At 36.7% G+C, this 14,705-nt stretch overlaps 1 protein-coding gene across 2 annotated transcripts in view; it reads left to right on the top strand.

The window, feature by feature from the left end:
- Positions 1–1,705: 1,705 nt before the first annotated feature.
- Positions 1,706–14,705, top strand: part of CTDP1 (CTD phosphatase subunit 1) — an 84,241-nt gene continuing 71,241 nt past the window's right edge. For both annotated transcript variants that reach the window (XM_062498609.1, XM_062498602.1), the window contains exons 1-6: positions 1,706–1,761; positions 4,485–4,578; positions 6,027–6,155; positions 7,471–7,621; positions 12,752–12,842; positions 13,940–14,106. In XM_062498609.1, coding sequence (XP_062354593.1) covers positions 1,721–1,761; positions 4,485–4,578; positions 6,027–6,155; positions 7,471–7,621; positions 12,752–12,842; positions 13,940–14,106 — 673 coding nt within the window. In that variant the 5' untranslated portion in view covers positions 1,706–1,720. The remainder of the gene's footprint in view (positions 1,762–4,484; positions 4,579–6,026; positions 6,156–7,470; positions 7,622–12,751; positions 12,843–13,939; positions 14,107–14,705) is intronic.

Here is a 14,705-nt window from a genome sequence, read left to right as displayed (position 1 = left end):
GTTGAAGAACAAGGGATACGCTGCAAGTAAGCAATTTGCAGGTATTCTTTGGAAACTAGATTTCTGCTTGGAATTCCCAAATGCTTAATAGTCAGATATATGAATGAGATATTTGGGCATGCAAAGCAGTTTTCTTCATGTTGCAGTCTGTTTATTGCAGTACAGATTTGAAGCCACACTTAAAACACTACAGCCAGTTTATGAAAGAGTTCAGTTTTTGTTGGGATGTTTTGCTTTTTTTGGCTGGAGTCTTTATTTTAGCTGCTTTTTAATTTTTTTTTTAATATTAGGGAGATGCTGTAGCTCATTATCACAGAGTTGGTTAAATTTTGAAGTAGCCAAACTATATCTACTTACTAGAAATTTTTTTAAATAAAAATTAAAAAAAACCCTGAAAGATCAGTTTCTTCATCTGTAATGAAGAAAACAAGACTCTTATAGTAACTGTTAAGTATTTGAGAGAAAATAAATAATGATAGTTTCAAGACCTGGAATAACTGGATGAAGAATACTTTAGTCGGACTGTTAAGCTGAAAAGTAGAGTTTGTCTTCTAAAGAGTTTGGAGTAGTGAATGTTATATTTCTGTTACCAGAAATTATTTCTGGTTTGGTTTAGCCTTTGTGTAAAAAAGAGAATAACCTGTCAGTTCCTGTGTCTTTATTTTAAGATGTTGTGATTCAAGGCTTAAGGATCAGAAATTTAAATATTTTTATGAGATGATTGAAGCAATATATATCTGCCATGAAAATAATAAACTAACATGAAGTTGGTATAGAACTTGTCTGCCTCTGTTTGGCACTGGTTAGGCTAAACCTCAGATCCTGGGTTAAATTTTGGACAAAAAGGACATTGAAATCCTGGGGCATGCCCAGAGAAGGGCAGTGAAGCTGGTGAAGGATCTGGAGCACATGTCCTATGAGGAGTGGCTGAGGAAGCTGGGGGTATTTAGTCTGGAGGAAAGGAAGTTCAAGGGAGGACTTTATCACTCTCTATAACTGCCTGAAAGAAGGCTGTAGCCAGGTGGGAGTTGCTTCTTCCAAGGATCAAGCAGTAGGAGGAGAGGAAATTTCCTCAAGTTGTGCTAGGGGTGGATTACACTGGGTATGAGGAGAAATTTATTCACTGGAAAGGTTGTCAAGCATTGGAATGGGCTGCCCAGGGAAGGAGCCAAGACACCATCCCTGGATGAATTTAAGACATGCAGATGTGGTGCTTAGGGACGTGGTTTAGTGGTGGGCTTGGCAGTGTTAGGTTAATGGGTGGACTCGGTGATTTTTGAAAGAAGAGAACCTGGGCTGTTTTGTGATGTTGGAGTTCCTGCATTTGGTTTTCGTTACTGTGTATCTCACTAGGGTATTAATGGGGAATTGTATGTAAGTGAATGTAAACTGCTTCTGGACAAGCAATACTCATTCTCATCGAACTTCCTTGCTAAACTGTGGTTAGGAACTGGCATTAGTATATGATTCAGTGACTTCTAAAGTTGTGAAAATTAATAATTTGAAAATTTGGGTGGTTGTCTTTTTCGCTATGTTGTGGCAAAAGCATGTAGCTTTAAGGGGCTGATGCTGAAGTCATAACCAGAATTTATTCTTTGAATTCATTCAGTCTATGGGCTACTAATCTATGTGTGTGTGATCTGCCTTCTGTAAATGGAATGCCTATATCTTTTCCAGGACTGTCTTGGTGAGACTGGAAGGATGCAGCCATCCGGTTGTTATGAAAGGCCTGTGTGCAGAATGTGGCCAGGATTTAACTCAGTAAGTACTGCCAGCTCTTTTTTTCTAACTTCTCCTGGTTTCTGGTTCAAGCTCTTCCTTGAAGGGCTTATCTATTAGAGTCATAAAATATCCTGGGCTGGAAGGGACTTGGAGGTCATTTAGTTCCAATGCCATCCCTCCTTGCCATGAGGAGGGATACCTTCCACTTGACAAAGTTACTCAGGGTCCCGTCCAGTCTGGCCTTAAACACTTTCAGGGATGGGGCATCCGCAGCTTCTTTGGGCAAGCTGTTCCTGTGCCTCATCACCCTCACAGAGAACAATTCCATTCCTGTAGCTAATGAAACTGACCCTTTTTTGCTTAAAGACGTTCCCCCTTGTCCTGTCTCTACACGTCCTTGTAAATAGTTCCTCTTCAGGTCTCACTTAGGCCCTTGAGGTTGCTAAAGATTGTAAAGAGAAGTGTATTCTGAGGTCTTCACTCATTTAGGGTTTAAGAACTGTGCATGCTCTTTTTTTTCATGGAGGTAATGTAGGGTAACTTAGGTAGAAAATATAAGGTGCATTTGTAGAGAGGTAAATTCTCATCACACTTTGCTTTCCGTGGACTCACCACTGAGGCTGAGAGTTGCATGGTGTGTCAACAGTGGCTTGTTTAGTAAACCTGAGAGGTTTACTGTGCAGGTGCAAATAGCTGAGAGGTAGTAGCAGTCTCATTCATATGACCTTGCTTCATTTGTACTGTATCTGAATGGGAGCTAGCTTGTCTCCAGTGCTCTCAATTTAAGACTTCTTAACTGTTTTCAATTTTTTGTGAAATATTCTGCCATGGAACTAAAGGAATTTAAGCCTTAGGCAAGAAAGAAACCAAATTCAAAAGATGATTGTATTTTTCCTTTGCTGCCTCTCGTTGCTTAGTAAAGAGAATGTTTCTTATGCATATCAAATTACTAATTCAACAGTTGCTTCAAAACAAGCTGCATAGTTGCCTGGATTTTATAAATTAATGTTGCATACTCATTTCGTTTGGCTGGAAATATTTTGGTTTCATTTTAATTCATTATCATTGTTCAGAATTATCTTGTGAACATTATCCCACAAACCAGTGCAAGTGAACTGAATACTGAGAGTGCTATGCAAGAAGTAGCCTGTTTAATATTTGGATATAACTTGTTATTTAAAGTTAAATGTTAATATTTTGTGAACAAGTACTATTTGGCAAACCTAACAAAGTTAGGATAATCATGATTAGGGCTTTGTCCTGAATGAATACTTGATTTGAGGTTTGAATACAGTCACATCTAAATATTGCTCTACTGCTATCGTTTCCTATGATAAATCCAGACAAATTCAAGGTATTCAGCAAATTAAGTTTTTTTTCACCTAATGCTTCTTTCTATGTCCTGTGTCTTAATTTTATACAAAATGGCTTATGCATCTGCAATACTGTGTTATGACTGCCGAGCATACATCAGAAGACAATTCAAAAGCATTGATGTTTTTCTTGCTTGGAGAAAGCAAGTACAGCATTCTTAGTAGTCATTCAACAAATGGTCTGAAAATGGTTAATGATTTTTAAAGGCTTATTTGAAATGTCACTCAGGGTTATAGATTAAGTTTTCTGAATTCTGAAGCAAAGTATGCAAGATGCTAAAATGTACATGTAAACTTTAGACCAAATAAATACTTTTATTCCTGGATATCAATGCTGTCCTACACTGTGGTACAGGGAAAGATACCTGTCTGTGGTTGTCTGCCTCAGCTCAGCTCAGTACAGTTGTTCCTCAGCAGTTTGCTTGTCACAAAGCAAACTCTGGTTTAACTCTTGTAGATCTGGTACCAAATCTTGTACTTCATAGGACTGGTACATGGGCAAATTAAAAGATGTGCATGTGTCACCTAGGACAAAATTTGTATGGTACTGTTTTTTAATATTGGTGAGTCATCAGTTAGATGTCAGAATTCCCAATAAATTGATTGATGTAAGCTGGTGAAAGGAATCCTATACAGGGTTATTTGGTCAGTTTTTAAGCAATTCTGTATTCATGTGTGCACTCACACACACTGTCACACGTACATGTACACACTCAAGGGTGACACCTATTCTGTGTTGATATCTGTATATGCACACATCTGTGTACCAGTAAGACTGTGTGTATAATATACACATAAACAAAATGGACACAGGCATACAGAGTTCCTCACTCTGTTTTCTGCCAATGGGAAGAGCACACTAGGGGATTTTTTTTATGGTATTTTTTAAGCAGCAGTCACCTGTAAGTCATTCTGTATGCAGAGAGTAACTTTGCCTATCCTTTGCTTATATTTTTCATACTTTGGCTTAGAAAACAAGTAGATAATTGCATGCCAAGTGATTGCAAAAAATGAGAAGCAAAGTGTTTCCTTCTGGTAGTTTTAAATTTGAGTGGTTTGGTAGCTATACCTAGTTTATAGCTTGTTTTTTCATGCAAATTGACACATAGATGTGTTTCATCTTAGTATCATGTGTCAGGAAATAATTGTATGGAAGTATAACTTACTACAGTGACTTTCTGCATGTTTTTTTCTGGTGAGCTTCTTTGCTCTCTATCCATTTTGTCTAGTTACTTGCATTAGCAAGAATTTGTAAGAGTTGTTAGTTAAAATAGCTCTTTTTAATAATTTTTTGATGGTGATTAGTTTGAGGCTACAGTTTTTAGTCCGTTTAACATTTCACTCAACTATTACTCTCTCATGTGATGCTTCTTTTCCCTATATGATTAGGATACGAAGTAAGAATGGAAAACAGAGCGTGCCATTATCCACAGCAACTGTATCAATGGTTCACAGTGTCCCAGAGCTAAAAGTTAGCTCTGAGGTAAGTACCATCATGATTTCTTTGTTCACACCTTCCACAGTAGCTCCACAGTTGAGAAACTTAATTACAGTAGTTTTATAGATGTTGTATGTACTTGACACAGGAAGTTTGGCATCCCTTTGAAGAGGAAGTTGGTGTTGAACATTAGTAGCCCCAGGGCTTTGTGAGTTTATCTTAGTGTAGATTGATTTTTCTCAAGGTTTATACTGGGTTTTTTAAGAGCTGTATACTGAAAAGATGTCACTTTTACAGCAGCCTGTAAACTTAATAGCTGAACATTTTTGTCTCCAAGAGTGAGTAGTTAGGAAAAGTTCCCTTAGCTGAAATCTATTCAAAGCTTGCAATGTCTCTGAAACCTAGCTTTAACCTTCGCCTTGAAATTGACCCACTAGATATAGTGAAGCTAGCTTGCTGCAACTTACCTGTATGGTGAAATTATTTCATTATTTTTCAAATACTCTTAAGCATTCATAATTCATGAATTTTTCAAATACTCGTCTCAGTTATCAAACTATGCTTGTTTATCCCTCAATTTGTGTAGGGGAAAGGAGCATGTTTATTTTGAAGATGAACATTCTGCTTATCACCTTTATCAACCTGATCTCTTTTTACTATGTTGTTACTTGATTTTTTTTAAATTTCCTGGTAATTCTTTAAAGCACACCAGTGAGGGGAACTGTGAAGATATAAGCATCTGGATGTGTCCCCATCATAGAGGAGTGTTTCAGAGGGCAGTTTGCACTTGTGTCTTGCTGCTTAGTAGTGCTCTAACTTTCACATTCAGCTGTCTTGAGGCTAACACTGCAACTTGCTATCAGAAGTGAATCCAGTGAACACAGAGCTTCATGTGGTACTTGGAAAGTCTGTAAATATGCGCAGGAGGCGTAATCTTTACTCATATTTACTGTATTATAAGCTCTTAATGTTAGTGCCCTTGTGGCACTGCATAGTCTTAGCTATTTATGTCTGAAGGTGCACATTCTGTAATCTGAAGTTCATAGGTAGCATTTCTGTCACCAGCAGCTTCAGTTTTGTACTTAGTGTGGTGTTTTCAGACGTACTGTACTTAATGATGCAAAATTGCTGAACATAGCAGTCAAAAGTTCTCAGACCTATTTCCTTTGTCTTCAAAGCTACTGCTATTTCCTGTCAGGACACTGGGCCTTAAATTGAATCAGTGGTTGCTTATTTGTTACATTTGAAAGTTTTGTGTTGAGTTTTTGATTTTTAAGAGTTAATAGTGTCGCAAAGATCTGAGAGTAGACTTTGAGAGCATTTTTTTCTGTAAAAAAAATTGTTCCCCAGCTGCCATTGCTACAGTTAAGTTGAGGCATCATTTCTTGTGCAGTTAGTTTGTACCAGAAGGATTTCTTGTGTGCAGTATACAAAAGGCAAAAAACCCAATTTACTTTTATGAAGCTAAGCTTATCAGTGAATATTTGTTACAGCAAGCTGAGCAGCTGGGAAGAGAAGATCAACAGCGGCTACATCGAAATAGAAAACTGGTGCTCATGGTAGATTTGGACCAGACATTGATCCATACTACAGAACAGCACTGCCAGCAAATGTCTAATAAGGTATTTGGGGTTACCTTTCAATCCCATATAACAGGAATGTTTCTAACAATATTTAAATGATGATTATTTAAATGAACACATTCTGTGATTAGGTAAAACTGTAGTTGAAGAATAAAAGAAAATGAGAAACAAGTTGTCCGTAATATGTTCCTTTTTCTCTACATTAAATTGATGTTTTTCTTTCTTCCATTCATGCTTTCCTGCACTTTTCCTTTCTAATCACTTTGAGAGATGTTTCAGGTAGCTATTTTTAATCTCTGCGTTCCTTCCTCTGCAATTAACAAGCTGACTTCTCAGTAATGAGACTATTTTTCCCTCCAAGTCTGAGCCAGATACAGTGAATTGCTGTTCAAAGTGCCTTTTTGAGCAATCCTGTGGTTCCTTTGTCTGTTATTCCATGATTATGTGTCAGGATTTTTATAAAAATCTTTCTTGGATGAGTGAGGAGAGGTTGTGTATTGTGGTTTAATTTCTTCATGAGACACTTGTTATTGAACTGACAAGGGGTATTGGCTTGTAACATTTCTAATTTGGAAGCTCTAAAACAAGGAACTTGTTGGAAGGTGTACAGTCTCTGGAATAAGAGGATGCAAACACAAACATCAATATCATGCAAACTGTGATTGCTTAGTTCTTTTATTTCTTCTTGCATGTCCAGTAGGGTCAGCATATGTTCACAATTGCTAGGAAAAAGCAAGCTGGGAATGTACATTGTGATTAAGAGGAAAGGGAACTGTGAATATTCAATTTAAGGATTAAAAAATCTTGAGTGTCTGAAAGGCTATGCCTCTATCAGTATAAATTTGTGGTTTGAAGGAAAATAGTTTTAGAATTATTTTAGATTTTTAACTGGGATCTTTATCTGGAAGCTTCCTTCCTGGTTTGCTCTCTGATGTTATATTTCCATAGATAGAGTTTGTTGGATGAAGAAAATACTTTCTCTGAGCTTAATGCATATTGAAATGAGTCTGTCAGAAGTTCACTGAGATTGTAGTGAGATGCTAAACTTCTCTGAAGCAAACAGGTTGAGAAATTTCTCAGATTAGTCTGCCAGAAGTAAAGATGTGAATGAAAGCCACCTGCATCATAAATTTTTCAACAGTACAGCTTCTTGCATTTGAAAGCCTTATTGTTGGACTACCTGGCACAGAGCAAAAATGTGCTTTGGATTTTATTCATCCACATAATCTTGTGACCAAAACTTGCTTTGATCTCATAGGACCAAATAAATTTGAAGTGAGGAAAGAGGGTAGCTCTGAAATGCTGGCGTTTTTGTTTGCTATTTTGATAATATTCAACATCGTTTTTCTTCTAGGGAATATTTCATTTCCAGTTAGGTCGAGGTGAGCCTATGTTGCACACACGTTTGCGTCCTCATTGTAAGGAATTCCTGGAAAAAATTGCCAAGCTCTATGAATTACATGTTTTTACTTTTGGCAGCAGATTATATGCACATACAATTGCAGGTGAGTAGTATGTTACATTTAAAAATATTTACCTACCCTGCCTTCATACTCACATAATTAATTTTCTTTCTGCAGTTGTTTTCAAGTATTTGTTCTTTATTTTGTTCAAAGCCACCTCCTAAATAGTTCTGTAGAATTCATAGATTGTTTACAAAGCAATGCCTGTATGGCCTGTAATTTTAGAAAGAATACTTTTTTTTCCCCATCAGATGTGCTTTGCTTCACTGATGGTTAGAGAATCAGATTAACTAGTGCCTTCTTATTAAGTAAGAAATTATGTTGATGGACCCTAACAATGATCTGCAACTTCACTTGTCTTACAAATCTTAACATAAACGTTCAGTAAAATTCGACGATGTGGCATCATCTCGTCCTTTGGGGAACACTGCCTCCCATATCATTTCCTTTCACCAAAGGAAGTTCTGCTGCTATAAATTAATTTACAACCGTTCTGTTTGTGTCCTGTAGCTGAGATACACTTACTTTATGAGAAACAAAAATCTAGCAGTATTTTCACATATTTTTCTCAAGAATTTAAAAATATTTTCACCTAGTAAGTGAAAACTTGTATCTGAATTATAACAGTAGCAGTCTGTTGTGTGGGTCACTGGCTGAAATGTTTTCTTTTTTTTCCGAGAAACATAAAAGAAACCTGCCCTGGTTATGCAAGTATGTGGGTCTGAGTCACGTTAGGAGGGACATCATGTTTAAACTGTCAAGATGGTGTAAAAGCCAGTTTTAGTCTACTCTGTTGGAAGAACATTTTCTCCTCATACTTCCCTTTATCAAGTTGTTGCTGTAAGACAGTATAATTAACAATATTTTAGTTTATGACTCTATCAAACTATCCATGCTGCTGTTTCATGTCTCCTAGCTTTTTTAAAAGTTGTCTTTCACATTTGCCTTTTTTTTGTGTTATATTGCCAGGAATGTTGTGAACAACAGTATCCAAGTAATCCCACTTCTTGGCAAGAAAGGAAGATTGCAAAACAGTTAGACAGCTAGCTATCCTAGTTAGCTCTGAAACACTACAGAAAAAAAAATGCATAATCAAACAATTCTTTATGCATGCTAAATGCCTTAAAAGAGGCTTGTAATGACAATTATAAGAAACTTCTGAATGACAACATACAGTATTTCTGTAATCAGAATATGATGCTTGTTTGTGGTCTCCAGATAATACTCCTTGAAAGGTTTGAGGCATGTCCTGTTCTGCCAGTCCAAGTGAATGTTTCTATGTCACTCAGTCTTTGACTGCAGTTTGAAGAATCTTCCTAAAGCTTTGTCATTCTTGCTGTTGGATTAAGTGCTGTGTACTATTAATGCATGAGCAATTTTGTACTTTTCTGTCCTCCTTAGAATGCATTTTTATCTTCTGTGGCAAAAGAGAAATAGTTTTCTTATGCCACGGGTTTAAATACATGGTAGTCAGAAAGTGAAGGGGCAGTCTTCCTCAACTGAGTCTGTGTGCCATGATCTGTTCTAAGGTCAGAAGCTGTATAGCAAATGGCCTTCAGGAGTTGCAGTTAACTCACTATGTCTAAGTACTCTCCCTGTCTTCTGTCAATGTGTGATTTGATCCTCTGCCCATTTTAATCTCTGAGTCCCAATGTGGATTACCCTGCAGTCCCAGTGCTGCCACATGCTGACACTTACTGAGGTCATCATACTCAAGCTACCCTGTTTATTCCATAGAGGGAATAGCCACCAAATGAGCAAATCAGGGTATTGCTGCTTCCTGTTACCCACAGACTTCTGGATTTCTGCCAGAAGCTGTTTGGTCCACCTGTGCAGCCAAGATGCAGTGCTAGAGAAATACATAGCTGATACATATAGAGAACACTTGATGGCAGTATTGGTTAAATGGTTTCTCACATAGCTGTCTTTGCAATTCTTCCTTGTTATCTCTGTGTTGCATAAAGAAAGAACTTGGAATAGAATGCTGGGGATCTTTTTCATAAGAAAAAGGTTGTTTGCTTAGGTCCTTGTAGACATCCTATATATGTTTGTGGTTTCTGAATTCTGGCCTCATCCTTTTTTGTCCTAGAAGTCTTTTGAAAAGAGATGACACCTTGTCAGTCCTTTTCTCTCATCTCAGCTGACTCCTGCCAGCTGTTAAGTGGGATTAGCTGATATTTGTAAACACCATTTATATCTGCTGCAATAATTTATCCTAAACCCTTTTTTAGTTTGACATGTTTACAAAGTGATATCTGGTAGTAATGTTTATGAAGATGAGCTTTTGAATTTATTATCTAGAGCTCCCTGGAAAATTTCTCTATTAAAAAATTACTTTGAACAATTTTTACTTAATTTCTTTTTCTGTACGAGAGAAGCGTAGTATATTTTAAACTGATGTCAAGTTAAAAGCTAGTTGTAAAATACCACAGAGAATTTTTCTTTCAGAAGCTATTAAGCAACAATAAAGTGATGTGAAATCACTTCAGATTTTTGAAAATTAAATTAAATTTTGAAAATTAAATTTAGAAAGTAGGACCAAAGTGAGAGCATTCATATGTATGGTTTGTTATAGTAAATATATTACAGAATGTGTACAGTATGTATGTATAAGCACCAGTGTCTGAAGTTGTCCCAGCTTTTGAAAGATCGGGTCAACAGCTCTTTCCAGGTTGTAAAGTAGAATCTCAACTAGAACTGAAGGTAACCTGATTCTTCAGAAATTCAATTTTAGTTGTATTTATAAAATTACTTACTCAGATTCGTGTTGGTTCCAACTGTTATGTAACTTCTCCTGGGAACTGCTATTTAACTCAATCTTTCTCTAAGATTTGAGACATCCCCAATATGAGTTAGTTTTCAACATTGTATCTTCTGATGGTTTTAATTTAATTTTTACTTATTTATGAATTTTCTTTTTTAAGGGAGTCTTTATTAAGAGCAGGCAGTATGGTTTGTTAAGTCTGTGTGCAAAGAGCCAGTCTGAGATAATGGGAAACAAATAACTGGGGTAATAGTCTCTGCTAGGTGAGTCTACTGGGTAGTCCTTCCTAATGTGGTAAAGGATAATTATAGTGTCTTCAATTTGTTCAAGAAACTTGGGGACATACCTAGTATAGTGTCTAATTTATGAGACTAAGTGGAAGCTCAGTTTTTCAGCTCAGTTTTTCCCGTCTCTCTTGGTCTCTATCTCAGTCCATGACCCCTTCATTATATTTTCTCTCCCCTGTCCAGCTGCAGAGGAGAGTGTGGTTTTGGTGGGTGCCTGGTGTGTTGAAGAAGATAAATGATGAAATGAATGAAATGTTACCTGCCCTTTCCTTGGGATGTGAAAACATCCAATTATTTGTTATATTGGTTCAGTTGACTAGGGAACATCTAAAAGAAACCAGTTTGACCTGGAAGGAACATTTTTAAAGGAGACCAGTGCTGTTTTCTGTGTTATTACTCAGGTAGCTTAACTTTGTACTCTCCTAAGGTGGGCTTGTATCTTTGTAGATGGATCTTTTATTAGCTCTATCCTTAGTGTATTTTTAGTTTAGAGATAAAGCATTACTGTGAAGCTTTGGAATGCTACCTTATCTCTAATCCCTGGCAGCCGGGCTTTCTGCATTTGGACTTTAGTTCAGCTTCATTTTTCTTACAGTTTTAGCTTGGCAACATTGCAGCTGAGTGCATCATTGAAATTTTGCCATGTAATCAGTGCGCTTGTGTCTAATTCAGTGTAGAGAGTTCCTGTGTATTCAGACAAATAGCAGAAGAGAATTTTGTTGGGGAGAACAGCAGATTGTATGACAGCTTTTGTAGTTTGTCAAAAGTATCTGTGTGTACAGCAATAAATATTTGTAGCTAATTCTCTCAATTCGTTATGCCTAGGTACTGCAAGGGTCTCACTACAGGGGATGATTCTACGAGTTTGCAGCAATTCTTAAGCATAGTCGGGTGAGTTAAGGTTGAACCTCTGTCCTTAACTCAGAATTTTCTTGCTTTTATGGGTTTTAAGTTATTCCAGTTACACATCAATATTAATTACATCCAGGATCAACTTTCAGAAGTGATGACTGATTTTTAGGTTTTTTTTAAGCTTTGTCCCAACTTAAGGTACTCTTGGGAGCAAGACTGTTAAAAGGAGTTGAACGTATGTTCTGTACAAATCTGAGCTCCTTGAAAGAAAATTAAAGTTGGTTCCATGGAGTCTGTAGTCATTTTGAATTCTGTTTCCGGTTACAATATGGCCATCATTTAAAGTAAAAGACAGTAAAACTTGAAAAGATGGCTCCCAAGTAAGCATTGACTGCCTTATATTATTCATAAGAATAATGAGAAGTTGATATTAGTTTCAGTACAAATTCAGCAAAACAAAAAATATAGGTTAGCATGTAATATACCAGTTTCTTTCTAAGCAATGATGTGGCTGTGATCTGCTCATGAAGGTGAATTTCATTATTGGAGACTAGGTTTAGAAGCATGTGCATGTGTGTTTGTACACCCAAGTCATAATTTTTGTAAATAATGGCGCTTTATCTTGCTTTAAGATCAGCTAGCACAGCTTCTGTTTTGGTTTTGGGGTTGTTTTTTTGGTTGGTTGGTTGTTTTTTTTTTAAGAGTGTAGTCAGGAAAGTTACTATATCTGGGCCTAAATATTTCTAGCACTCCCAGGATATATTCATTATGTGTAAATGTATCAAAGTAGTTGTTAGAGGTACAACTTAAAACCTACAAAATGCAAGAGCTCCGGCTGGAACTGTCACTTGACTTCCTACTGTGCTTAAATATTGCAGCACATTGCCGACTCTTGTGAGACTTCCCTGCAGTCCCTAGGCATAATGAGCTAAGGAGAGCATGTAGCTCTAAAGAACCAATTACAGAGAGATGAATGTAAGTTGCAAAAATTGTGTACGTATCACCTGCTGTATCTCTTTCAGCCTTATTTATTTGGCTGTCACAAATTCAGTTTTATTGCCATTATGAAAGAAAATGGGATGGAGTTTTTTAAATTAATCTTACTGAATTAGCTACAAATACTTGATCCACTGTACTTTCTCCCATATCTCATGCCTTGAAATTGTCTGTTACACTGCTATTGCACAAACTGAAATAGCAGAAGTGTATAATACATAAACAAGGAATAAACATCTTGAACATTAACTTTTTAATTTCTTCTTCCAAAAGGATTTTTGGACCCTGAGAAGAAGCTTTTTTCCCATCGGATATTGTCAAGGGATGAATGTATTGATCCATTTTCTAAAACTGGGAATCTTAGGTATGTATATATGTCTTTGGCATTATATAGAAAAGGATAACAACCAGAAAATATGCTAAAAAAATAAAAATTATTCCCTCTGCATTTAATGTCTTTATGTCCTTCTTTGTCTGCCTCTTAAATATCAACATCACGTCAGTAAAACTGAGGTGTTGGGCATTGCAGCATTTCTGCTTAATGGGTTCTGTGGTAGCAGAACATTAAGAGCATGATGCCATGGCATCATTTTTTCACTTACGCTTCTTATTCTTGTAATAACAACTGTATTTCCACTTTGTCTTGTGATTGTGTATAATGACTTATGTTGTGGGGTTTTGTTTTTTTTTTTAATTAAACCAAAATTCTCAGTTTGAGTTTAATTCATAATTGAATACCTAGTATTCTGGCTTTCAAATGTGCTAAAAGCACCTTCTGTTCCTAGTGTTTCTCAAAATTAGGTCATCTAGAGCCTTGAATTCATATTCTAGTCTAAATTCACATTCTGCTCTTTCTCAGAGTATAAAGCCAAGATTTTTTCTAAGATAGGTTTAATGCAGCTTTATGAAATACTAGAAGTTATTGCCCTTCCACACCTGACTGTAGCAAAAGAGAAGCTTTTTTTCTTTTCTTGCACTGTTTTTCATATGCATCTTAAGTACTCTACCTCCTCTTCCCCCTAGGTGATTGGTGATATTAGTATTTATGTTTCCTTAACTTGGATTGAATGAATCTACTCTTTAAAACTCTTCTTGTGTCTTTTACCTATTCATATATAGGTAGTCTGTTGACCTTGTGATAGTTGACTTTGGGCTGTTGGCTGACAAAAGCCAGTGAAAACTAGACTGACATGTTGTAATGGTTTGTTCTCATGGAAGTTTCTTGTTTTCTGCTTTTAACCTTTGGGAGACAGATTTTAAAAAAGGTGTTTCCTTTTTTTTCCACTAACTTTTAATTTGTTCGAAGCTTGTATTTTGAATTCCATAATTTTAATATTGCTGACTTTTCATAAGTTCTGTGTTCTGCAAACATGCTCATAAACAGAGCATCAACAGAAATTGCTTTCATTGCTGTATAAATTTCCAAAACTGGCTTAATTTATCAACTGTTTTGTCCCTTAGAGATCTATTTCCTTGTGGAGATTCCATGGTTTGCATTATTGATGATAGAGAGGATGTTTGGAAGTTTGCACCCAATTTGATAACTGTGAAGAAATATGTATACTTTCAGGGGATAGGAGATATTAATGCACCTCCTGGATCAAGAGAAATGCAAATGAAGAAGAAAGGTAATTAGACTGTTTTTAAACCATGTTTGTAACTTAGTCTACTTTTCAGACATGACTAATGCAAGTCATTCAGATGGTCTTAGTAATACTGCAGTTGTGCTGATCTGGGCAATCCCAGACACCTGAAGTTGACAGCACCAGTGTGAGTAGCTTGGTAAAGCTGGACAGTTCTTACTGAGAGCATTCCTTTTGGCATCAACCAGAGCAGAAGTGAAGCAGTAATGTGTTATGGCTGAGAGCTGATTTGGCAATGCACCAAACTGTTGAAGAATGTGTAGAGGGGGACAGTTTCTCCCTTACACCCCCATGTAAAACAAGCTGACTTTTTCTTCTCTGTAGGTTTCACCTCTTCAGTCCCCTTCTTTGTCCTTGGGACTTGGAGGAATAGGTTGTAAACTCTGGCCTCAACACACTGCTGAAAATGAATGTTGAAATCTGTTTGCCTCCTGATCTAAACCATGCTAATAAAATTAGTGTGAATTTTTAGCACCTACTGAACAAGGGATTCTGGCACTTGACACAAGAACCTTATGTTCAACAGGCTCAGCAGTGTAATACGCATAATGGATTTAGAAAGTACACATTACTAGATCGGTAAT

The sequence above is a fragment of the Cinclus cinclus genome, chromosome 1, assembly GCF_963662255.1.
Source record: "Cinclus cinclus chromosome 1, bCinCin1.1, whole genome shotgun sequence".
Classification (NCBI taxonomy): domain Eukaryota; kingdom Metazoa; phylum Chordata; class Aves; order Passeriformes; family Cinclidae; genus Cinclus; species Cinclus cinclus.
Note: the sequence above shows the minus strand (reverse complement) of the source record. Positions and strands in the feature narration are given on the sequence as shown.